This window comes from Halichondria panicea, chromosome 8, assembly GCF_963675165.1.
Source record: "Halichondria panicea chromosome 8, odHalPani1.1, whole genome shotgun sequence".
In the NCBI taxonomy this organism is placed as follows: Eukaryota; Metazoa; Porifera; class Demospongiae; order Suberitida; family Halichondriidae; genus Halichondria; species Halichondria panicea.
In genome coordinates, this window is record NC_087384.1 from 2,829,193 (window position 1) to 2,855,971 (window position 26,779).

A 26,779-nucleotide genomic window follows, 5' to 3' on the forward strand; every position below is an offset into this window, starting at 1 on the left:
GCTGGATGATGAGACAACAGCTATTCAGCTCTATGCTCTACTGCAGTTGAAAGGCTTTAACATCAGTCTGGCCACCATTCTTAGAGCAAGGACGACACTTGAGTGGACCTTTTGAGGCTCGGCGTACTGCCAGCTCATTCGAGAGGCCAACAAACTGAAGAGGCTCGACTGGGCAAAAGCCAATCTAAATACCAACTTTGAGGACGTAATTTGGTCTGATGAGACTTCTATTCAACTAGAATCACACAGGAGGCACTGCTGTCGGAAGATAGGAAAAGCACCAAAACCTAAGCCAAGGTTATTAATAGTAGTTTTGTTAATTTGTGTACATATTAAATTAGTGCATCTAATTAGTGTGTTTTAATTATAATTATTAAAAACATTCACAGAGCAAAACACCCCACAAAGGTTCATGTCTGGGCAGGCATTAGCTGGCGAGGAAGAACTGGGGTGTGCATCTTTGAGGGTAAAATGAATGCCCCATTGTTTGTGGCCATCCTTGATGCTACCCTAAAGCCGTTTATCACGGCAGTTTATCCAGCCAACCACCGATTCATGCAGGATAATGATCCTAAACATACGTCCAGATTAGCTCGACAGTTCATGGAGGAGAATAACATCAACTGGTGGAAGACACCTGCCGAAAGCCCCGACTGTAACCCCATTGAAAATCTCTGGCACGAAGCCAAAGAATTCCTAAGACGGGAGATAAAGCCGAGAACAAAACAGGAACTTATAGATGGAATCTTGTCCTTTTGGGAGACTGTTACGGTGAACAAGTGTCGCAAATATATAGGACACTTAAGAAAAGTACTGCCAAAGGTCATTGAAATGAATGGAGCAGCAACTGGCTATACTGATCAAGGACTTTGTGCACTGAAGCTTACCATACTATTGATTTTGTAATGCATACACTCTTAACAACACCAATGTTGATAGAGTGAAGAGCTGGTTCACAATAACATAACAATAAGAATAACAAGGTGAAATGTTGGTAGAAGAGTGAGCAAGATATGATAAACTTTTAATTATTAGGTGATAATTAGACTATAAATAGAAATTATTATAGCAAGGTGATAATTAGCTATAAATAGAAATAATTATACAATAACAAATGTACATACATGTACATGGGGACTATTCATAAGAAAGGGTCTTTTTGTATGCGCTTCGAATCCGTTTGCATGACTGCTCAATGGAGCTAACGCTCTCTGCCCAAAGGCCCTCAAAAGTGGCAGGGGCTGCCCAATATGTAGGAAACAGCTCAAAAATTGTCAATTTGAGCTGAAAAACCTCTTCTCTTGGTAAGGCTGGAAGGTCCCTAGCACCATTCGGGGTACATTGGCGCATAACTTCGTCGCCAAAGAATGAGTGTCTCGCAAGTTTTTGGGCCAAGTTTGTTACCTTGCTCTCTACCTGCAGTTGGCGATTTTTCCCCAGAATAACAGTGACAGGAACTAGATTGTCCTTCTTTATTACACTAGATGGCAATGCATTGTTAACCGTCTTGCTAGGTCGAAGAGGCATTGGCTTTGCGCTAGCAGCATCTTGCGATGGTAGTGGTTGGTATTGTTGGTTGGGCATGCCTGAGGTGCTGGGTTGACTCTGAGGTTGATACGGGGGTTGATACAGGGGTTGACGTACATAGTTGTACATAGAGTGAGATTGGATGGTGCTCTTTAATTGTTCTTGCTGCATTAGCACCATCTGCTCAAGATATTCGACCCTTTCTTGGAGATCATGGATATTCAACCGTGCCTGTGTAAGGTCAGTTGATTCATAACTGCAGATTGACATGTCTTCACTTCCGGAGTCACCGTCAAGAGATTTTATCCTGAATTGTTTTGGAAACGGCCTCAGAAATGGGTCAAGCTCAGTGGAAAGAGGGGTGGTAAGATTTGTGAGGTCAATAACAGGAGGATCAGTTACCACAAGTATAGAGCCAGTGGGTTCCTGCACCTTGATCTTTTTAGTAGAATTTTTCTTTTTGGAGGGAACTTTTTTTTTCTTTTTTGGTGGTGGTGAAGCTGATGGTGAAGCTGGTGGTGATGGTGAAGCTGGTGGTGATGGTGAAGCTGATGGTGGTGGTGAAGCTGGTGGTGGTAGTGAAGCTGGTGGTGGTGGTGTGTCGTTGTCGGCTCCAACGTATTCGAGCTCTTTATGCCTCATCTCATCCTTGGAGCCTAAAATATAAAAAGCCCTATTAATTATCGGAAAATGCAAGCAAGATACCAATAAATAATACTTTAGTTTGCGAGCTTAAGTACATAAAATAAATGGTGCTAGGGTGATGCAACAATACTTACCGATAGCAAGGACAAGGGCTTTAATCAGTTTTCTCCCATACTTCACTGGGTAGCTCTCACCGCACACCACACTCTCTGACTTGCCACACTGAATGTGTTTCTCCTCTACTGTTGTCACAGAACCATCACATTCCCACTCAACAAGGTAGAATTTCTCTGTACATGTAGGTTAACAAAGTTTTTAGAAATGCAACAGCACAGTCTGATGCTAGACTAGACTAGCTATGAACATTACACACACAGCTCACTGACTTTGTTGCTGTTGAAGATCCTTTAAAGCTTTTCTAAGGGCCATTCCAGGTAACAGGAGAGGAACACAATACAAATGAACTAGCTGGACAAAGCAGAAGAAGGTCCACTTGCGCGTTGAATCCTAGCTACATATTTACTATGGATACTGTGTATAGCTAACAAACGATAAGAAACCGCTTACTCATCAATTTAGCCCCCGCACTATTAAAACGGAAGCGTTTTGTATAATTCAATGCGTTCGTTTTGCGTTTTTTTGGGCGCGTTTAAACGCAAACAGTGCGTTTTACGCAAACGGAACGGGAACTTTTTATTGATGAGTACTGTACACCCGAAACGATTATATAACTAAAATACACTGCATGCCTTCAAATGAGCTTCTGATGACATACACAATGCTTCCATATGATGCACAGTAAGGTGTGGATGAGAGGGTGTATGCGCGCCGTACACCTTTGGGTGACCCACGGGTATGCCATGTATACTATGATGCTATAGGTACTCTGGGAGAGGGTGTATGCGCGCCGTACACCATTGGGTGACCCACGGGTATGCCACGTACACTACGGTGCTATAGGTACTCTGGGAGAGGACTATGCGCGCTGTACACCATTGGGTGACCCATGGGTATCCCACGTATACTACGGTGCTATAGGTACTCTGGGAGAGGACTATGCGCGCTGTACACCATTGGGTGACCCATGGGTATCCCACGTATACTACGGTGCTATAGGTACTCTGGGAGAAGGCTATATGCGCGCTGTACACCATTGGGTGACCCACGGGTATGCCACGTATACTACGGTGCTATAGGTACTCTGGGAGAGGGGCTATGTGCGCCATACACCATTGGGTGACCCATGGGTATGCCATGTATACTATGGTGCTAGCTACACAGCATTACTTGAGTGACCCATAGGCATAATTATGGTGGTAGCTATAGGTTACCCATGGGTATGCGACATAAGGGGATAGCTATATATGCATACACTTGACCCATATACAGTAGCCCTCATATACAAGTTCCCGTTCCGTACCGTTCAATTTGCGTACAACGGTTCGCGTAGAAACGGAATGAAAACGGAAGCCAGCTCATTAAAATTTAATACGGTACGGAAATAACCGTTTTAATTCTGAAATAACGTTCGCACGTGTAGCTGCATGATTTGCTCCGTAGCTAGCTGGCTAGTGTTCCAAGAAATCAAGCTGGTGAACTGTTCTACTAAACAAAGAATCCTCATCCTTCACAAACAGCTACGGAGCAAGTACAGAATCCCTAAGAAGCAAGGTCAAGGCGAGCTAGATCTAGTTAGAATAATTACTGACATTTAGTTTGAACATTTATATTTATATTTATAGCACTGTACATGAATTTGTTATTCTTTATTTGACATGATGTTTTAATGATACAGGACATTGTATACGATAGTGTATAATTTATAATGAAGTGTTCAACAAAAGTAATAGTACAATCAGATCATAATATAATGTAGCTGTATCTAAGATTCCAGACTGAGAGATCCGGTTGACTTGCTACTACCAACTTTCTCATCTTCTTCCAGCCTTGCATGTAAGTTCTGCAGTATTCCCAGTGCTATTTGTATGCCCCTGGATTACACTAGAGAAGTTAGTACATTTGTAGCTTGCTTAGTACATACAGAATAAATAAAAATTATTATTGCTAACTCAGCAAACTCCACCCGTTTTTTCTCCTAGAACGGTGTAGGTAATTACGGTGCGTTTATGAATAATACGCTACCGTTTAGTTAGCGTTTTCTGACTCCGTAAAAACGGGAACGTTACGTGCAACTGAAACGCAACGGGAACTTTTATATGAGGGCTACTGTATGTTGATGGCATTACTGGATGGACATGGATGAATGTTGATACACAAAGAGAGGTGAGTGTATCTTGCTGTACACATCTCAGAGATTGGCTAGTCATAGACCTCACCATGTCCTGGTGATGTGATATACCGTATATCGCAACATTTTCGTGGGTTAGCAATCCTACACGGAAATAAAGTCCACTAAAAAAATTGTTCTTTAATTAGGATTATCTGCTATAACGTGCAAAGATTTAAAGGTGTGGTTTCCGGTAAGCAGTCATTCCGCGAACATTGTGCAAGGAAATGCTTTTAAAGGCCAATCCACGAAATATAAGTGCCTTCGTGCTATACGATATACAGGGTGTCATACAGGATTTTGAAGAGAGGGGGGAAATGAGAAAAGTAACCAGAAAAGGTTGCTAAAAAAAAGGTCAACTGTTAATTCAATACCCAGCTATCGACACTCGTCACAGGGTAGTAAGCAAGAGTTACTTAGTGAGTCCACTTAAGTAAGCAGCAAATTCTTGGTATCTAGTATTCAATAGTGTGCAGATCGATGTAGCCACGTTCTGTTGTATTCATCGTATCGGCACGGTGTTCTGTTGTAAATAACACCGTGCCGATACAATGAATACAAACCTACATTTGATATAACAGTGTACTAGCTGATTCCATTCTCTGTGTGTACTCTATCTCTGTCAATGAGTGAACCTAGTACTTGAGAGTTGATACTTTCCCATGTGGTATTTTTAAACCGTCTGTTATGTCAAACGCCGTTTACTAATGCGGAAATAATTATTACTGACCAACCTAAAGCCAATTCTCTGTGTGTATACTCTCATCTCTGTCAATGAGTGAACCGAGTACTTGAGAGTGGATACTTTCTGTGCTGTGCTGTGTATTTATAGATTGTCTTCTCCTAACTATAGAACAACATGACAGCTCTCCACATAGCCTGTTGGAATGGACATGATGAGGTGGTGACGGTCCTCTTAGCAGCCAAGGCTACAGTCAACTCGCAGACCAAGGTAAGTTACGGTTACATGAACCATTTGCACTAGTTAGCAATGGTTGGTTAGTGGAAGAGTCACAGGGTAGTAATTAAGCAATAGTTACTTAGTGAGTCCACTTAAGCAAGCAGCTTGGACAGCAAATTCTATCTATCTAGTATTCAATAGTGTACAGATCGATGTAACCACGTTCTGTTGTATTCATTGTATCCGCACCGTGCTGATACAGTGAATACAAACCTACATTTGATATAACAGTGTACTAGCTGATTCCATTCTCTGTGTGTACTCTATCTCTGTCAATGAGTGAACCTAGTACTTGAGAGTGGATACGTTCCCATGTGGTGTTTTTAAACCATCTGTTACTGTATATCAAACGCCGTTTACTAATGCGGAAATAATTACTACTGACCAACCTAAAGCCAATTCTCTGTGTGTATACTCTCATCTCTGTCAATGAGTGAACCTATAGTACTTGAGAGTGGATACTTTCTCAGGTGCATTAAGGACTGGGGCCAACATAAAAAAGACATTTATAAGAGGCACTTCAACCTGCTGTTGTTTACTGTGTATACCAATCTGTGTAAAACTTTTATGATGACTAGCTTCCATTATCTAAGAAATATTAAAATGAAGCCCCGCCCACTAATTAATCAGTGGGGTGGTCCTTTTTGTCAAAGCACTATTTCACTTTTCTATTGAGAATGCGGCGTTTAAACACTAAGTCTACTAGCTATTGCTGCTGCTCATTATACTTAGTTCTATCTAAGCTAACAACTCACTCTTGCGCTTACCCCTTCTGGTCTTTGCAACAGAGAAATAAGAGAAAGTTGTTTGATGTAGCAGCCTCATCTTGGATAGTAGGCTTCCCAGGGACACGATCAACAATTTTTTTGACAAAGTAGAAGGATAGATCAGCTAAAGAAGGCTTATGGAAGTTATCTATTGCCTCACAAGCTTTACTAGAGAGTGTTTTTTAAACACCGCATAAGTCACTTCTCTAAACTAACTGATTTACTGCACAATGAATAGGGAGTGGTACGTTGAAGTAATGAATGCGTGGGCGGAAACCATGGCGACCGTGTGGGCGTGTCTTAGAATTTGCAGATTCAGCAATAATTGAAGGTCCCAGTCCTTAATGCACCGGAGTTCCCATGTGGTGTTTTTAAACAGAACGCAAATTATTTATTACTGACCAACCTAAAGCCAATTCTATAGTAGTTGATTTTTACTTGCATACAATGCCCAGCTACTTAAGAAAGAGGGAATCCATATAGTGATAATTTGCAGTGTGATCACAGCCTCTCTTTGTAGAAAGTACACCCGAAACGATTATATAGCTAAAATACACTGCATGCCTTCAAATGAGCTTCTAATGACATACACAACGCTTCCATATGATGCACAGTAAGGTGTGGATACTCAGCCCAGGCCTAAAAATCACGTATGGGAGCTTTGAATGATAGTAACATTTTTCCTTCTGGTAGGCGAAACATGGATAAAGCAAAACACCGTAAATATGTGCTCATACTCTGTTTCTACCTCTTCTATGGTTAAAAAAAGGATGTTTTGTTTACACTAGCAAACACTTGTTTCACAACATCTTGTTTATGTACTGCATATACAGTTGGGAGAGTCCCCTCTCTTGGCGGCCAGTTTCAAAGGTCACCTGAAGTGTGTGGAGCTCCTAATCGATGCTGGAGCCAATGTTGATATGCAAGAAGAGGTGAGTGTATCTAGCTGTACACATCTCAGAGATTAGCTAGTCATAGACCTCACCATGTCCTGGTGATTATATCGCAACATTTTCGTGGATTTTGTGGGTTAGCAATCCTACACGACTAAAATTGTTCTTTAATTAGTATAATGTGCAAAGATTTAAAGGCGTGGTTTCCGGTAAGCAGTCATTCCGCGAACATTGTGCAAGGAAATGCTTTTAAAGGCCAATCCACGAAATATAAGTGCCTCGAAAATTTCATGCTATACGGTATACAGGGTGTCATACAGGATTTTAAAGTAGAGGGGGGAAATGAGAAAAGTAACCAGAAAATGTTGCTAAAAAAAGGTTAACTGTTAATTCAATACCCAGCTATGGACACTCAGTCATAATTGAAAGGGGGGGGGGAAATGGGGATATCCCCCTTTCCCCCCCCCTGTATGACACCCTGGGTATATGATGTTACTGGTGGTGTATCGTGGGTAACCTTATATAAAAGTTGGTCTGTGAGCTGGTGTTTGTGTGTGTTCACCTGCTCATCACTTCTCACTTAAAACTCTGTACATACCACTGTATTCTCAAAACCGTTATCTCTGTACATTTGCTTTTAAGACTCATGATCCTTACCTATCATTCACATTGCGCTTCTCTGTGAATTATTTATTGTGCCACTGTACGTAGTTTTTGAAAGACAATAGTATGGTGTGAAAGAATCAGTGCTGATATTATCACTTCTCACTTAACTCTGTACAGGATGGAACCACAGCGCTGTTTGTAGCTGCTCAGAATGGTCACTTGAGGGTAGTTGAAGTGTTGATTGCGGCTAAAGCTCAGGTTGACATTCAACAGAAGGTGAGGTTTAATACCACTTTAGTGTTATATTTTCATAAGCATTATTTCTGTACGTTTGCTTTTTAAGACACATGATCCTTACCCTATCATTCACAGTATACGTGCACTTCTATGCGAATTAGTTATTTCCGATGGTGAGGTGTAATTGCTCATATACCACTGTTATATAGTATTGTTATACCTCGGTGCGCATGCGCAAACTATACGGTAGTGTGTTTGTGTGTGTGCATGTGTGTTTGTGTGTGTGTGTGTGTGTGTGTGTGTGTGTGTGTGTGTGTGTGTGTGTGTGTGCACGTGTAGACTGCTACAGGTGCTCAAGGATCAATAAAGTGCAAGTAAAAGTTTCTATAGGCTTCTAGTCATGTTTACTTGATTTTAATTTGTGGATTTTCAAAATAATGCTTTGTTCTCGAGTTATGCCTAGTTTTGCTTGTTTGCATTGCAGAAGAGTGTGTAGCAAAATTGTTCACCGACTCTACTTAGTAGTTAGCTCTGCACTAGAACGCTAGCTATTGGTAGCTGCAAGAGTGCATGAGGAGAGAGCTGCAAGGCTCCATTAATTTTACAGTTAAAACTTTTGGCATCATCATTTTTAACAACGATCATGGTCGATCATTACCCACTCTTTGAGTTTCCCTGTCAGTGTGATTCTGGATTCTGCATGCAGCAAAATTTGTTAATTAATGCAAAAATGTTCATCATGACATAATGAGCGTAGCTTGGTACCTCTACCGAGGCATCAGCACCCACGGTGCTTTCATATTTCATAAGCATTGCTCCACTTGTCTTTGTACAGGATGGGTCGACAGCATTGCACCTAGCCTGTGACGAAGGTCACTGTGAAGTTGTGGAGTGCTTGGTGAAGAAAGGCCACTGTCACATCAGTGAGTTTCTACTTTTAGATTCTATGCTTTGTCAGGGGTGTAGCCAGGGGGTGGGCTCATGGTGCTCAAGCATCCCCTTTCTATATATCTGAGATAGACTGAGATTGTACACAAAATGTACCTGATTATCTATACAGGACTGCATTGGGGGGGGCAAGGGGGGTAATTCGTCCCCACACCCCTTGGCACAGTTTCGCCTCCCCCTAGGATCTGGCAGATTCATTTGTACTGCTATAATTCTGATGACTTCGCCCCTCCTACATTTTTAATTTACCCAATTCCCCCCCCCTGATCCAAAATCCCCTGCTATAGCTGAGCACTCCCTTCTCTTTCAGATCTTGCTGCAGTTAGCTAGCTAGTAGGTAAGCAAAACGATTTATACTGTGAGCTTATAGACACTATAGTTAATAAATCTACATGGGAAGTACGTGGGAAAAGTGCCTCAGAGCAGGTATACTATGGGATAGTGACTTGGTATACCTGCAACTTACTTCGTATACCTAGTATTCTGTTGTCAAGTAATTGTATTGTAGTCAAACATCGAGGGCAAGGTTTGCACATGCGCACTAGTACAGTGCACAAAATAAGAATTTGTAAATGTTCAGCCATATGTCCGAGCAAACAACACTTTGGTTGGCCATTAGTTAAAATTGGTAGGACACGTAAATTTTTCTCACATGTAATCAGCAAAGACAATGAATCTTTTGATTATGAAAAGTTGTACAAACAAAAAAGTTTCAAAAAAATATAGCAATCAGCTAGCAAATCATCTTCACCATGAGTTCAGGCTCATCATTAGTACTGTATAATGATGAATGATGTTGAAATTCTGATTATAATTTATACAGGTTATTATTGTAGGAGGATGAATCTTCTCTCTACACCACAGGAACAAGGGGTAGCACCATCAGTAACCATTGGATCCTGGACTAGACCTTTCACTATTACTTGATAGGCTAGCAGTATAGTACATGTATATGTGGCTAGTTCAGTTTTCAATAAGTTATAGTTATAACACGGGCACGAGGGATGTATGGAATATATTGCACTGAAGCACGAGGGCGCCAGCCCCGAGGGCTGAGTGCAATATATGCCATGCAGCCCGAGTGCACGTGTTATAACTAGTTTATATCCCGAGGGCATAGCAACATAACACTGTCCTAGTAACACAATATAAACAGCACAAAAAAAGACAACTCTAGACACAGCTCCATCTCTTCTCTCTTCTAGACGCCAGTATCTGCAGCGTATAAGATTGGCATGACCGACGAATGGCTTGACACAAAATTGTTGGAGTTCCAACTGAAATCTGCAAAACAGCCCCACCCCACTTCTGGTGCTGCAAAACAGCCCCGCCCCACTTACTGCTGCAAAGAAACAGCCCCACCCCACTACTCAGTGAATACATGTATTAGCTGCTGGTCTACGCTCGGCCTCATAACCAAGCCAAGAAAGCTCGCTTCTACACTGCTGCAAAACAGCTCATGCCCCCAGCAAAAAGAGCCACTTCTAGTGCTACGGTGAAGCAGAATTGACATGCATCACGAGGTCGAGGACTAGGTCGATCTAGGAAGATTCTTTTTGCACAAAATGAATCTTGGACAATTTTAAAACCTGCATGGTTGCAAGAAGAAACTCCAGCAGTGCTGAACATTCATTCCTGCATGGCTGGACATACTTTGATACTTATTATTTCTCATGCGTATTAATTTAATTTTAATTTAATTGTCTGTCTAATTGCCAGAGGGGCGTTTTGTGGTTAGTGCATTATGACTTTCAGCAGTGCATTATGCTGCATATTGCACTTGGCAACAACGTAGCAACGGGATATAACAATAATAATTATGCTGACATAGCAATAATTGCCACGAGGATAAATGCGCATGCGCAATAGTATTTCCAATACTTGAGCAGACAATGAACCAGACAATGAACCAAACAAAAGCTACTTTGCTCGGAAATAAAGCTATTTGTGCGTAAATTGGCCGATGTCCGACTGTTATTTTGTGCACTGTAGTATCTGAGTTAGACACTGTTCAAATTTTTCTTAGACTTCTCTATGAGATTGGGCCACACTGTGATAAGTTACTTATGATGGTCATTAATAAGAGGTGTGGCTTCTGGTCACCAACATTTTGGGGCTGCGCGGCTAATAATCAGGCGCCCTAAACCTTTCCCAAAATTCTGGCTACACCACTAGACACGGAAATAAAGTCCACTAAAATTGTTCTGTAATTAGGATTATCTGCTATAACGTGCAAAGATTTAAAAGCGTGGTTTCCGGTAAGCAGCGAATATTATGCAACGAAATGCTGCCAATCCACGAAATATAAGTGCCTCGAAAATTTCGTGCTATACGGTATACAGGGTGTCATACAGGATTTTGAAGTAGAGGGGGGAAATGAGAAAAGTAACCAGAAAATGTTGCTAAAAAAAGGTCAACTGTTAATTCAATACCCAGCTATGGACACTCGGTCATAATTGAAAGGGGGGGGGGGGAAATGGGGATATCCCTCTTTCTCCCCCCCCTGTATAACATTTCATTGAAATCAGCGTTTAATTAGCAGTTTAGTTCTCTAATTGATTTTTATTTATTCCACCCCCCTCCCCCCATTGTCTATTTCTGATACTGTGATCATGTAACGATTTTTTATTCAGATGCAAGAGACGGTATTGGCCTGACTCCCCTCCACAGTGCTTGCTACAATGGGCACAAAGAAGTGGTGGAATACTTAGTGGAGACAGCCAACTGTGACACCAGTGAGTGCGACAGTTCTATTATTAACCTATTATAGTCACTTTACTGCGCTAAATTATAGGCACGCATCATCATTTCAGATCCCATTTAATTATAATGTACATGTAGTTAGCATTTATAATTGTATCACTGATTTAATGTGTATAGGTGCAACTGATGCTGGAGGTTCTACTCCACTTGACTATGCAATACAAAAGGGTCACACTGAAACCATCGAATATCTTCAGTCTCTTGGGGCACCATCCGCTGCTCCAATTCAGAGCACTGTCTACCAGAGTCCTCCAGTCGAACAGCAGCCTCAAGGTATATAGTAGGAGAGCAGTGCTGACAAATTAGGCAAATGTTATGTATTCATAAGACCATGCAATAATTACATGTAAATTATACCCTATAATTTTCGTGAACTGCAAAATTTCGTGTTTTTCGAGGGCAGAGTATAATGAAAACTTAAAACTTACAATATTTCACATACAAGGCTCTTAGTGGGTGTGGTTTCCTGTCATTGAACTGCAAATACCGTATAGCAAGTAATTTTCGCTGGTGCAAATTTTCATAAGAACTGCATGCCCAATTAAATATTTCGTGTATAAAATTAATTATTCGTACAGCTTAGTACAGCTTAGACATTAAACAGAATAATTTTATAGTTTTAATTTTCGTATGATGCTCTACATTCGAAAATTTCCACCATATGAAAATATCCCGCTATTTATGGTATTACAACCCACGAACATACAGTTATACGTTACATGTACATGTATGTGCAGCATAATTATGCTCGAGGCGTAGCCGCACGAGGGATACACTGTGTGTGTGTGTGTGTGTGTGTGTGTGTATTCCAGCTGTAACTACTCAACAGTTGCAATGTAATGAAAACTAACAGCATCTATAGGCTTCTAGCCGCATTCCTTTTTGATTCCTGGATTAGCAAACTAAATCTACTTTCTCGGGTTATGGCTAGTTTGACTCACATTGAAGGCTGTTGCAGTCTTTTCATCATTGTTCGCATGCACACACTTTCTATTCAAGAGTCAGCCTTGCACTAAATTAAGTGCTAGCTGTTTGTAAGAGCTGCAAAGCTGCATGCCTACGGTGACAGTACTATCAGAAGCAGCCGTGAACTCTGACGTCATTGCAGATTCACCCCCTTTTTTAATTATATTGACAAGAAATGCTGTACTACATTGTCAGGGTGCATGTCATACAGGATTTTGAAGTAGAGGGGGGAAATGAGAAAAGTAACCAGAAAATGTTGCTAAAAAAAGGTCAACTGTTATTTCAATACCCAGCTATGGACACTCAGTCATAATTGAAAGGGGGGGGGAAATTGGAGCTAGGGGGGTATATCCCCCCTTTCCCCCCCCTGTATGACACCCTGATTGTAGATTAGTCTTGCGCACCAGCCCCGAATGTTTTCTATTTGAATGCTAGGTCGATTTTAATCGAGGCTGGTGGAGGACTAATTGTAGATCTGCATGCATTGCTTCTATAAATCCTTGAAGACCATTTATCAAGCCATCAAATAGACTTGTGTTGCTCTGACTGTGTGGAATTCATTGTCAAAAATTGAAATCAACGTAAAAGCAAACTATAATTACCTCTTCTATAACATTCCATTGAGCAAAGCATAGCGAGAGGCATTAGCACAGCGCAGCTTGCAGAATTTGTTATAACTGCTTTTACTCCATAGGGTTGTTAAACAAACTACAAACACCCGCTATTCAACTGTCAGAGCGTGCACCTCTAACACAAGATGAGATCGATGCTCTACAGAAGCTTATCGAGGGAACAGAAGTGAACATTGATACCTTCATTGCTACTGGTCAAGGCATCACTCTTGAAGAAGCTCACCAATTGCTTGCTCAGAAAGGATACATTGAGGACGCAAGGAATCTCAAGACAAGGCTTAAAGAAAGTAAATACATGTACCACACTAACCTAAAAATACCCCCCCCCCCTCCTGTTTGTGTAGAACTATTGCTTTGAAATCATGGGTGGGCTTAAAATTGAAAACAACCCCCCCCCCCCCCCAGACACAAACACTTTTAGTATTTATACTGCTTGAGCCTGTGTATATATTCAAACAACCATAACATTTTCACAGTTGCCGAAGAGCAGCAGCGATATCTCGAGATACTCAAGGATTTGATGACAGCTTCAGACGCCATCAACCTTCGATATTTGAAACTTTTTCTTGTTGGCCCACCATTTGTGGGAAAGACGACCACTCTAAACCGTCTTCTAAAAATATTTGAAAATATTCATTCAGCAGGAGACAAGGTAAAGCTTCAAAGTACGCTACTCGCTAACTGCATTCAAGCATTTGCTTTTGTTGGTGACGACACAGCTGAATGGCTATCTTCCAGTGACCTCGACAATGAAACAAAACTTTTGTTCAACTATTTTTGTGGAAATAAACTGACGTCTGGGGAACCGCTGGACACACCACTCAGAGAACAACTAAGTGAAGAACACACCACTCCACCCGAACCTGCCAGAACACAGTCACATGTTCAACAAAATGAACCCCACACGCACAATTCTGTAGAAAATATTATTTCACAAGTTGATAAACTCCAGACTTCAGATGGAAAAAAAGAAGCTTGCAAAAACCAGAGAATTAATGATGTTGTAAATCGATTCCAAAAGTTGATCAAGAGTGGTGGGTATTCCAGCCACCTTTTCAGTTCTTTAGGCACATTTTTGAACATTAATGATATAGGAGGTCAGCCAGGGTTTTTAGAAATGCTCCCAGCTCTGAGCACTGGTCCGGCCATGTATCTTGTCTTCTTAGACTTGAGCAAAGAGCTGAACAAGCCGTACAAAATCCCTTTTAGTCGCGATGACACAATCATCACTCCCTATGATGCTATACACACAGTCAAAGACACAGTGTCTCAAATTCTTTCTTCTATCAGTAGCATACATAGTAACCCTCAAGTGACTTCGTCATTCAAGACCGATAAAGTTGATGGATTTAGTGAGAAGCTAAAATTATTCCTAAAAGTTAGTCCATTGGCTGCGTTGATAGGCACTCACAAAGATAAGCTGAATGATCCAGAGAAGGAAATCAAGAAAACAAGCGAGCATTTAAATGACATTGTAAAAAAGTTTGAGGAAATAATTATTTGTCCTGAAGCTACTGGTTCAAGCAATTCACTGTTTACCGTAGACAACTACAATGGAACTGAGCACTCGGACATAGCCCCTCTTCGTAAATTGTTAAGTGAAATCTTTCACAAACGCTTCAAAAATGCTTCATTACCAATTAGACCAAAATGGCTTTTATTTGGACTCATTCTCCGAAGGGAATACAAGATTGCCAGTATTGAAGATTGTCTGGAGTTAGGAAAGAAGCTTGAAATGGATGAAAATGAAACGAAATTTTGTCTACGGTATCTTCACGACTGCATTGGCACTGTCATGCATTACACAAGCGTTTCAAATGATAAGGAAAAGTGGCTCAAGAATCGTGTGATCTGCTCACCTCAAGTAATCTTCGATAGCATCAGTCAGCTGATTGTTCCTTCTTTGCGTGTACTTCATTCTGGAAGTACTTTCACTGAGTATGAGCGAAAAGAGTTGATTAGAATGGGGCAATACTCAGCTGAAGCCATCGAAATGTATTGCAAAACTGCACAAGTTAGCAAAAAGTTGGGAAACAACGAACTTATTCCAGCCAAGGTTCTTATTACACTTCTCCAACATCTAAACCTTCTCTCTGAAATTGTTCACATAGATGTTAATGATCCAAGCAATTCTCGAAGCACCTATTTAATGCCAGCTATCTTAGAGTGTGCTTCTCAAGACGAGCTGACCAACCCACCTCCACCAGACGCCAACAACCCAGAGCCATTGCTCATCACATTCAGCTGTGGCTACGTTCCAACAGGAGCTTTTTGTGGTCTGATCACTCGACTAGTTTCTCGAGGCCCTCATGGAATCCTTGGTTTGACATGGGAGTTAGTAGAAGATGGTGTCAAGCGAAATTATGTATCTTTTCTCGTCGCCAAATCAAATAGGCTAACTCTACTAGCACATGATCAATGCTACGAAATTCGAGTTGTCCGCCATCCTGGTCGCATGTCTCTCCATGACCTTTGTACCTATGTTCTCTCAGTAATGCTCTACACGCTCAAAAGCCTTTACCCACATTTGGTTCCTCAAATTGCCTTCCAATGTCCTTGCCCTGGTCACAAGTCAAGCCGAGATAATTTGTGTGTTCTCACGAAAGAGATCTGGGTACAATTTCTTTGTGATAGTAAGCCGACTATTCCAACGAAATACCAACAAGTTTGGTTGGGTAAGGTAGGTTATTTATATTTTAATGTTCTTGTGTTTCATATTTCACATTCATGCAGATCGCTTCTATTGGTCAGAGTGCTAGCTTAGGAGTTCTTCAGTTCATGAAGGAACAGTCTCTGGAGAAATTCTCTTTCAATTGGAGCAAAGTGGGAAGAACACAGCCTCCAATAACACATCACTGCAAGACCAACAATCTGACGTTTCAGAGTGTGAGTGAGGAGGACCTGGACTACTACCAGTGTGAGGTTAAGGAGGCTGGGAAAGTGGTCCTCACTGTCTACAGAGCTCTCTACAAAGATGCGTTCAGTAAGTTTACGATGTGCCAAACCTTCTGCTTCTTACCAAATACTTACGTATAGTATATTATAACTAACACTTAATGACTAACACTTAATGTTCGCATTACAGCTTCAGTAGTGAGTGAAACATTAATAAGAGAATGCTTAGGAGTAGCTGGTCAGAAGAGAGAACTGTCAGATGGGGAGACGTCCGATGCAAAACGCACACAGTTAATATCTCCTCCAGGTGTGTTGCTTTGATCATTAGTATGTATGGATGTTGGTTAATTTTGTTACTATAGCGTTGAATATGATCATGTGTGAGTGTATTATTGCACCATAACTGTAGGATCATATGCTCAACCAGTGGGTACAACTCGTCAACAGCTGATGGACGAATATCAGCTCAGTACTACCCATATTAACCGTGAAATACAACAGGAAGATGTACCCTTTTTGGCTCTCTATTTTGACAACGTGGAATTCTATGTCGATGCTATGAAATTAACCCCTGGCGAGCAAAGTGATGTCCAGTTGAAAAGAATTGAAAGTAACCACCTAGCTATGATCAAGTGTTTGAAAATCTGGAGAGGAAAACAGCGCTCACAAGCGACATTCAGGGCCCTTCTGGAGATGTTAGTATTACTGAAGAAAGAGAAGATTGCTGACCAAGTCTGTCAGTATTTAAAAGGTGGGTACTTTTCTCAGAATAATTATATGTTTATCAATTAGCGGTATTTGAATGGCCTTACCATTATCCCCATAGTCTTACCACTCGGTGTGTTTGCGTGTCTCTAGCATGCACTATAATGTACTGCTATTTCACTGACAAGCGTCTGTAACAACTTCCTATACACCCACCAGTCATTGTATGCTCACTGTATTGATCTTGTATCAGAGGAGGTTTAACAGGGTCAATAGGTCACTAATTAATGATCACGTGCGACAATGATTTGTGCAGTAAATTTGCAAGTGTGACTGCTTGTCGCGCCCTGATATAATAGCCCCCCTTAATGTTACTGAATTATCATGAGCTGCTGCAAATTAGTAGTTCACTTTTTTAGCTATACGTACTTCTATGCGCCCCTCCAGAAAAATCATGCAGTTATAAAAGGGGGTGACCTCACACAAAGGTCGTTGTTCTGTCATGTCAAACTGACCTCTGACCTTTAGAAAGTTAGAAGCTACCGTACTGTAGAGCGAATGTATAGTTTAGCTAGATGTCATGAAAAGTGGCCTTGCTTGCTAGAAAAGAGCTTGGTAAAAGAGGTTAGAGGTTCAAGGTTCAATATACGTTTGGCTTTGTGTGATTAGCCAACCACTAACTCATTCTTTATTGCCTCCATGCACAGATTGCCTCCATGCACAGGAGCTGTGAGGAGGTGCACGTAATACAGCACTCCATGAGATATAAATTATCAGAACACAACCCTCAGCTCAGCTTTATCCCTTATGTGTGGTTATTGTCGTGTACGTTATGTTTTATACATTGTGTGTTGAACAAGAAGAAAAAGTTGTTGTAATTATTTTATATACACCAACCTATATACAGTAGTTCAGTAAAAAGCTCTGCTTGGTGGCCTTGTTGGATTTCCAATCTAGCCTTGATCCCAGGCCGAGTTTTCGATTTATAACGGTTAGGCGAACAACTTGTTCGGCCGAGTTTTCGCTTTTATAACGGTTAGGCGAACAACTCGAACAAGTTGTTCGCCTAACCGTTATAAAAGCGCCGTACGTTATAAAAGCGAAAACTCGGCCTGGGATCGAGGCTATGGTACAATCTTGACACAGAATATGGCCGTAGCCGTGTAATTCTATAAATGCTCAAGTATACTACCTATTATATAATGGTCATGCACTCGATCAATTAATCTGTGAACTCTTATTCACTATAACGGGTAATTTTCGTGGGGTAAAATATTCGTTATTTTCGTGGGCAAGCTGACCTCCACGAAATTTTAACGTAGGCGTGGCTTACCGGAACGTAGGAATGCAGTGCAGGCAATGAGACAAAACGAATTTTTTACTCGCGAAAACCACCGTTCTCGAGTTGAACGAATTTTTTACCCCACGAAAATTACCCACGCTATATACGGTAATAATATTTTTTCAACTCGAGAACAGTGGTTTTCGTGAGTAAAAATTTGACACATACACACAGAATGGCCGTAGCCATGTAATAGATCTATAATTATACAGATCTGTAAGAGCAGCTGCATCTTATGTTTTGTACAAACAGTAATTTGAACAATGCCAATTATAATGTTAAAACACAACTCTATTGTGGTTTGAAATAAGTACGCAGAGAAGGCATACATTTGCTACAAGTCTGTGCAGTTCTTTTAGCAACAGAGTTCTTGCCAGCTAGTGATGGCCCACAAGTTGAGCAACTCTTTCTTACTTTCTTTGTGCTCTGTTTGGCCGACAACATAAGCTTCCTCTTACGACTACCGAGAGCGGATACATGAGTGGGCGGAGTCTCTTGTTTCAATGTTTGGGGGAGGTTCTCAGAGTCTGTAGTGATTGTTGGTTTAGGGGTAGCGATGTTACTTGTTGTCATGTCTTCTTGATTAGGGGTTGCTTTTGAATTAGTTGTAGAGGTTGAATTCGAAATTTGAGTTGTGGGGGTCATTGTAGAGGAGATTGTGGGTTGACTTCGTGAGTTGATTTGAAGAGAGCCTCTCAGAGTTCCTGATTTTGTCTCAGTTTTCGGATTCCATGGGCTTTGAGTAGTCTTTTTCGTACTGGAGGTGTGATTTTTAGGGGGAGTCTCGGTGGACGGTTGTGCTTTTCTATACATCTCTAGAATCCTTTTTTGAGCCTTCAGATGCTCTATGTGAGTAAAGATACGGTTTATGGGAAGTTAAAGTTAAAACACACCTGACTCAACTATCAATCACATTTACACGTACAGAACCAAATTTTATTCAAGTTGAGGTTCTATTAATTAGTTCTCACCATTTCCACTGTACTGGGTAGTGTCCCCGATGGTGTAGGCCCCTCTCTCCCGACACGCCCACTGCCCACCCCTCATCACTCGCCATAGAAACAAGTCGTTGTCATCAGAGCATGTCACCACCTGTAGAGATCGTGAGGAATAATTAATTGGATAGTAGAACACAAGCTGTACAATCTAAGGTGTAAATACACTTCATGTGTTGTATGTACGTCACTCCATTTTAGGGTGTACTGAGATGAGTATGTACTCTGGACACCAATATTGCACAGTCGTGCTATTCTTGCACTCTAATGGGTGGTTACAAGTGTACAGTCTGCAGGTACAACATGCATCTATATATACCGTATATGCTTGATCAGGAGCCGCGGCTACTAAATGTTTCATTGTGCTGGAAGAGGAGGCTACAATTCGAGAGAGGCCACTGTTCACGAGCGGCGTTTATTAGCTCCAGCTAATTCAACAACCTTTAGTTTGTCATCAAAAGCTATTTTCACCTACATAAACTTGAACTCTGCCATGAGAAAGTCTTTGTGAAGCACTACCTGTACCTAGTAGCTACGTACATATAGCTATAATAATTTGTTTTGGCTGCCACGTGCAGAAATGCTAGAGTCAAAGTTCACTGAGGCTACTATTTGAGAGCAGCTACTAAATGTTTCATTTTGCTAGCAAAGGAGGCTACTATTTGAGTGCGGCCTTTATACAAGAGCGGCCTCTGATTGAGCATATACGGTACATGCATTTGGTACTGATCACTGGACACATGGTTGTCAAGATGAGAAACACAAAACTAGCTCACATAATACCAACCTTGCTACTAACACACTATACATGTAGTACATGTAACAAGGAGTATGTGACTGCATATACAACCAGAAGAAAAACACCATTTCAGTAGCAAGCTACGTACACCACACCGAATATTGAACATTTAGCACATGCCTAATTAATGTTTAAAACAATACCCTAGCTATAATAGATCATAGTAAAAGGTAAGTATGGTTGTCCTTAGCAAAAGGGTTCTAAGGCTCCAAGAGTAGTGTTGGTACATGTCTACAAACCTTGTCCAGGTTGGTGGGACACCAGTCTACAGCTGTCACCTCCTTGCTATGACCCTGGAGCAGTAGAGGGGGAACTCGGGAGTCCCTCACCTAGGGAGGGGGGGTAGGGTATCACTTCGTTAGCAGTGTACATCATATTCTAATAGTACAGTCATGAAATGCATCAACTCAATTCTATCTCTACTACTAATGTCACTCGCTACCAATTTGACTGCATAGGGGACATGCATGCACAGTACCTTGGTATAGTAACACTAAAACTAGCCAGACGCTGGTAGGTAGACAGATTCTTAGAGTGAGCTACCGTAAAGCTAGCCTCGATCCCAGGCCGCTCTTCCCCGAAGAGAGGGCCTGGTATCGACTGTTTGCGCATGCACCACCTATTACCCAGAAAGTGAGTAATTCGGATACCATTGTATTTGCTCAGTAAAACATTGACGTCACAACGAACGGAAGTGGATTGAAGAAAGTGGATAGAAGTGTGATTGTGAAGGTTTCTAGCCCGTGTGATAGCATTCTAATAGCTACCCTTAGCCTACTATGTTAACAAAGGACTCACAGCCTGCAACAGTGTGGATAACAATCCTCTGAACGGAGGGAAGGCTGACAATAGCCTATATGGATAGGCCACGCCCATCTGACACTAACCTTGGTGAAAGTCGACTCTATCAGAAAGAAATTGCTGCTGTAACCAATACAGCTCTGTCTCTAGCTAGCTAGCTATATAGCTCTGTGTCTGACTTTATGAAGAGTATTCTTTGTCTGTATATGATATTCAGGATATAATTCGGGTAAAAATTCAGTTTAATGGGAAACATTATGGGAAAATTATCCAATAATTTGGCGCATGCGCAAGCAGTCAGTAGCAGGCCTCCTTTTTGAGGCCTTGTGAAGGAGGCTACCGTAAAGCAGGTAATTTTCGGGGGCAAAATATTCAGTCAGTTGAATTGTTATTTTCGTAGTTGCTGCTTGCACTACAGTCGCTTCATTTGTGGGTAAAATATTCGTGTTCCACCGAAAACCACCCCCTCCCCCTCCCCGGAAATTACCAGCTACAAGGTACAGTTGTATATGGTCCCTCCACACACCTTCCAGATATAGGCATAGCCACAGCTGGAGCCAGTCAGTAGATATTCCCCATCCCCACTTAGACAGGCCTTGGAGTAGAACATAGAGGAGCTCTTGTGTCCACTGTAGCCATCCACAGGTGCCTGCCCCAGGGTGCTTGTACTGTACTTGTAGATGCTGTGTAGTGATAAGAGATGGAGGTCATAAGCGCATGTGTACATTGTAATATAGTTTGGGAGAACACAGCACAACATGAAAATAGAAATATGGTACTACATGTATCAATTGGAGTGAAAACTCAGTGGCGGATCTAGAATTCTTGAAAGGAGGTTTTCCAGTACCAGTTAGTTGAGCGGGACAAGGACTCTGAATTTTACCTAAAAAAAGGTTGTCACTTCTACTATATAGCATGCGCATTAAATCATTGACAAAAAAAAGGTCAGCTAACAGTCAACATACGCTGGAGAGTTATTAGCCTTTAGTCACTAAAACTGCGCAAACAAACCTTCGCAGGACTCGCAAGAACTAATAAATGCATATGAAGCTAGTAGGAAAACTAGCTAACTAGTTGCTTAAGCTTCCCACTCACTTATGTCTCAGAGGGGGTTCAATTGAACCTAAAGAACCCCCTCTGGATCCGCCACTGAAACTGATTCAAAATGTGTATTATGAAGGGATACCTGCTCATTATTATTCTATTTACTACATGTACCAACTGTCTAGCTATACAAACATCTCACATGTCATCAGTGGCACTGGCATAGAGAGCGCTCTGATGGGTGTCGGCCACGAGGGAGTTGAAACCGTAGACACGTCCCCCTCTCTCCACAGGGGCAAACGAGTGCCAGCAGGGGGGTGGGGCACGTTTGTGATTTGTGTAGTATCGTCGCATGTCCCACAGCTTCACAACACTGTAGGGGAGCAGTTGTCACTGTGATCATTAAAGATAACATTTTAGGTGCAATGCCAATGCATGCGGAATAAGTATAGGATAGACTACACCTAAGAGTAGAATATGCGTCTACGTAACCTCCGCGGTTGCGGTTAGCCCGAGGCGCAAAGCCGAGGGAATCTAACCGTAACCAAGGTGGTTACTAAGACGCATATTCTACGAGTGGGTGTGGTCTATCTAACTTGGACTTCATTGCGCATGCGCGAGGCGTGGTTATAAAAAGCTAGGTTTGGTGCATAGCAACAGAAATTGAATTTGTGCGAGCTGGACGAGCTGTGAGAGACACCAGTTAACAGAAAAAGACAAGAAGACGGCTTCAAAACAACGAAAAACTACAGTAAAACTTAGTAGAGCTTGTGAAACGCTTCTTGAAGATACTGGAAAGAACAGACAAGTAAAAAGACTGACTGCAACACTACCAGAAGAAGAATGAAGCTCTGTGGTGGAGTGGAGGGGGTATAGAGCAGACTGGACCGGCTGGAACCTTAAAAAATTCAATAGAAAGTGTCAAGCGATTGCTGAAGTGTGTTTGATGCTTCCTGGCCCCCCTGCCCATCCCCAACTGGAAAAAGCAATACAAAGCAACAGTGGACATGGAAAGAATGGATAGTGACTGAACAAACTATTGCATTCTGTGTTTTTTATAATGTTTTTGTCATCTTCTTGTCACTTTCACTAAAAATTTTATTCCAACTTTTGAGAACTTCCTGCAAATGTTTGTCACTTCCTGTAGAATATGTGCCCATTTCCTGTAGAATATGTGTCCACTTCCTGTAGAATAGGCGCCCATTTCCTGTAGAATATGCGTCCACTTCCTGTAGAATAAGTACCTTCTTGTAGATTATGCTTCCATGTAATCTACTGTTTTTAGCCAATCAGATCAATTACAGATGATGTAATGTAGTCTAACAAAAGGGAATACTCAAACAATCAGTGATACTAAAATGTTTGCGAGTATCAAATTTGCGAGCGTTAATCACTTTGGAAAAATAAAATTGCAAAACCTAAAAATTGGTACTGACACACAATCCTGGCCAGAACGCAATAGTTAGGATTGCAAAGAGTTACACTTTCTGCTGATTTGGCTCATTCGCAAAGGTTTTCAGCCCTAGTAATAGGGTATACAGTAGTTAGTGCTTAAGTCAGGACACCATATAAAACACACGGAGATCTCCTACACCAGGTTTCCAGTTATTCTCTTTGTACATATTTACAAACTCCTCACCCATCACTGGTCCCACAGGAAGCTATCTTGTCTCCATGGAAGAGCACAGCTGTCACACTAGACGCACTACACGTTGCTTTATTGCGGCCATTTTGTCTTCGTCCCTCTTTCTCATGTGCCGAGTGTATGATGTTGATAGGTTTCTGCGATGACCCTTTACCAGTGCACCGAGTGTCCCACACCATGATACTGCCATCACGACTACCAGACACTATCACACCTACAGGGATATACTATCAATCACAGTCTACATAATCATAGCGAGTTATTAGGAACATGAAAAGTGAAAGTGAAAGGCACAATGACAAGCAACTGCATGATTACATGTATCTGAGCTCAAAGCCTATACCGCAATCACTTGTTGCTATGCCTCAATGTGCGCATGCGCAAGCGAGATATACGGTAGTGTGTATGTCTGTGTAGACTGCTATGGCTGCTCAAGGATCAATCAAGAGCAGCTTCTAGTCGTGTTGTCTTGGATTTCAGATTTGCAAAAATAATGCTTCGTTCTCGAGTTATACATACATGTAGTTTGCTGCCATTGCAGCCTTTTCAGAATATTAGATAGCAAAACTTGTTCACTGAGTGTTACTACCGTACTTAGTAGTTAGCTCTGCACTAGAACGCTACAAGAGTGAGAAAAAGCTGCAAAGTTGCACTGTTTAGCAGCCATTAATTATGGACTTTGAACGTTTTTAGCAACAATTATTCCACTTATTAATGTGGTGTATTTTAATGTAATAGCTCCATCAGCACTCGCGGTACTTTCATTATGACTATATATCATTGAGAGACCATTTGACTCACTGGGCTCGTTCTTCTTGACACAGACCGACTTGACACTTCCCTTGTGACCAGAGAAAGTGGTCAGGAGTGTCTCCCCGACCACATCCCATAGACACAGTCGCTGGTCCCCTGAGGCAGTCACCTGATATCAATGTTTAGGAGAGGGAAGTTAACACGTAAGTTGCTTACGATGGGCTCAATACTGACATTAACAACAAGTACATTGAGTGACTCACAAGTTGTGTGCCTCCAGGCAACCAAGCAATATCAAACACTGCATTTCTGTGAGCTTCAAATCCTGAGGCAAACACAGAGACAGCTTCAATTCAAAACAGTATAGCAGTACTGATACGATGGTAAGTCCAGGGTTTCTTTACGATTTTGCACTTAGGGGGTGATGGACTGGTGTAAGTAGGACATTTAATTGCTGGTAGAAAAATTACCTGCCAACCCACACTAAAAGAAACACTGGTAAACCATGTACTCATAACTCGTACTGTACACGAGTATTTTAATCGTACTGGAAAGTTTAGACTCCGATAATTTTCTCCTTGTGTCATACAGTCCTACAATTCCCTCCTCGTCTGCCACAGCCAGCAGGTTACCATTTAGACCGTCTACGCTGAACTTACACGCCAGAGGAGGAATGTATTCCTGCGAACAAAAAGAAGACCCAGTAGGTGATTGTAGACCAAAGGTTAAAGCTCAATTAACTTACATCGTCTGGTCCATAGAACAGTAGATCGTCTCCCTTGAGGCATTTAAAGTCAGACAGGATCCAAAGGAGATCATTCCCACCTGTGTGTGAAGTTGATGGACATTTATACAATACATGATTTAGAGTCATTGTGCATACTTATTAGTCTTATACAATACGATGTGTCATTTACTCTGACCTGTGAATCTTGAAGGGGAGGTCTGCCATTTCTGGACACTGTGTATGATACTCAGAGACATATAAAGTCACTGCTGCACTTAGCTTAGTTTTCAACCTTGTCTTTTGCGTTTACCTCGTGGGCATGGGAGGTGTGGCACAATTGCCGCTGTTCGCCCGCCACTTTTTGCAGATCACGTACGTGTGGGCGTAAGTATGTCAACCACAGCCAACTACGAGATACGCCCCTTTTTCTGCAAATTGCACACCGAGCTCACATGTACGTACCGTTGACATGATAAGCAGAGGGACGGTGTGGCCTCTTGATCTTAGCAGTCAACACTCAGAGCAAGGTCAGTTATGTTTTGATATCTTGTTGATCTGTGTTCATGTTAACTGGTCTGTAGACAGTGTAGTGATAATTATTATGATAGCGCATTTAATATATCGTTGGTGGGTGTTTGTGTGAGTCGGTTCACCTGCTCATCACTCCTAGATCCTCATAGGACTTTGCATAATCTATCTAAGTTTGTTTGTTGCAAGCCTCTCATCAATTTCAGTAAGGCACTTGAGCTGCTGTGAGCGTATGCATGAATGACTTAAGGTAGTTAAACCATAGATAGAAGAGAAAGGGATTGGCAACGGAGTGCACTTCCGGTACCATCCGTGTTTCGCCTCGAGGCTTACTTCCAACATGGGAGTCTAAACATGAATAATTCATGAGAATTGTTTTTGCCGTCTGTAAAAAAAGTCTACACAACAGTTCTACTGCTAAACATCAACGTCACGTCATTTGTGTGGCGATTTGGGACATAGCACACTACTTATAGTAACACAACCTTAGCTATATCATAGGTGCTATAGGAACACAACCATGAAAGAGCCTCTGACAGAGGCTCTTTGTACCTCTGGCTATACTTCACGAAAATCAAGATTATACTGTGTGTGATGAGTGTGTGTGTGTGTTGTAGCCTCTGTGGATACTGGGGCATTATATTTTATTCATTTCTAAATGAGACCTACCATCAGGGGGCGTGTGTTTAAGTGTTGGAGGGGTCTTTGAGAAGTAGGCTTTAGTTGACACAATAAGTTTCCCGGGTTTTCGCGGGAGTTTTAGGGCGAAACACGTACGGATGGTTTCAGGCCCATCTGTGTACATTCAATGTAAAAGTATCACGTGAACTGCCCCCGTTGCCAATCCTTTTCTCTTCAATCTATGGTTAAACTGTTGATTAGGGATAATTAAAATGACATTCAAGAGGAGGTGACGCTTAATTGCTTATACCACTGCATACAATAACCGTATTAACTATTAATTCACTTGCCTCTATACAGAACGAGTGGACAGCATTGCTCATATAGCCAGCCAGTGCTAACGTCAGATTAAGACCCGAAAATATGTACAGTATATACAACCCCTCTATAACGGACACCTTTTGGGAACAACTGCATGCACGCTCATGTGCACATATTAATTGTAATGCACACTTTGCACATGCCTAGGGTGGTCCACTATATATTTATGACATGGCTTCAATAATTGGACATTACACACCTGTGACTCTAAAATATTGTTGTTGTTTTTTCTCAGCGTTATAATACCGTATAGTGCAAAATTTTCGAGGCACTTATATTTCGTGGATTAGCCTCTAAAAGCATTTTGTTGC

General features: G+C 41.6%; 3 protein-coding genes across 13 annotated transcripts in view; 1 reads left to right on the forward strand and 2 right to left on the reverse strand.

The window, feature by feature from the left end:
• LOC135339631 (uncharacterized) overlaps window positions 1–17,718 on the forward strand; it is a 39,676-nt gene extending 21,958 nt beyond the window's left edge. For 9 of the 11 annotated variants that reach the window (XM_064535785.1, XM_064535787.1, XM_064535791.1 and 6 more), the window contains 12 exons: window positions 5,313–5,411; window positions 7,021–7,119; window positions 7,864–7,962; window positions 8,759–8,846; window positions 11,505–11,606; window positions 11,752–11,907; window positions 13,295–13,519; window positions 13,709–15,912; window positions 15,966–16,215; window positions 16,318–16,434; window positions 16,537–16,878; window positions 17,540–17,718. In XM_064535785.1, the coding sequence (XP_064391855.1) occupies window positions 5,313–5,411; window positions 7,021–7,119; window positions 7,864–7,962; window positions 8,759–8,846; window positions 11,505–11,606; window positions 11,752–11,907; window positions 13,295–13,519; window positions 13,709–15,912; window positions 15,966–16,215; window positions 16,318–16,434; window positions 16,537–16,878; window positions 17,540–17,565 (3,807 nt within the window). In that variant the 3' untranslated portion in view covers window positions 17,566–17,718. The remainder of the gene's footprint in view (window positions 1–5,312; window positions 5,412–7,020; window positions 7,120–7,863; window positions 7,963–8,758; window positions 8,847–11,504; window positions 11,607–11,751; window positions 11,908–13,294; window positions 13,520–13,708; window positions 15,913–15,965; window positions 16,216–16,317; window positions 16,435–16,536; window positions 16,879–17,539) is intronic. The other 2 variants (XM_064535786.1, XM_064535789.1) reach the window with 2 other exon arrangements.
• LOC135339712 (uncharacterized) lies at window positions 1,138–2,657 on the reverse strand. The gene is made up of 3 exons (XM_064535958.1): window positions 2,559–2,657; window positions 2,307–2,462; window positions 1,138–2,183 (listed from the first exon to the last, which is right to left on the reverse strand). Exons 1-3 carry the CDS (start codon window positions 2,599–2,601, stop codon window positions 1,138–1,140), a joined length of 1,245 nt encoding a protein of 414 aa, XP_064392028.1. The 5' UTR covers window positions 2,602–2,657.
• Window positions 17,719–18,341: 623 nt separating the features above from the next.
• On the reverse strand, window positions 18,342–25,269 carry LOC135339680 (denticleless protein homolog). Its single transcript, XM_064535913.1, has 11 exons — window positions 25,135–25,269; window positions 24,957–25,036; window positions 24,760–24,892; window positions 24,475–24,536; window positions 24,260–24,380; window positions 23,453–23,672; window positions 22,016–22,186; window positions 21,296–21,452; window positions 20,208–20,297; window positions 19,146–19,266; window positions 18,342–19,019 (listed from the first exon to the last, which is right to left on the reverse strand). Exons 1-11 carry the CDS (start codon window positions 25,193–25,195, stop codon window positions 18,466–18,468), a joined length of 1,770 nt encoding a protein of 589 aa, XP_064391983.1. The 5' UTR covers window positions 25,196–25,269; the 3' UTR covers window positions 18,342–18,465.
• Window positions 25,270–26,779: the final 1,510 nt, after the last annotated feature.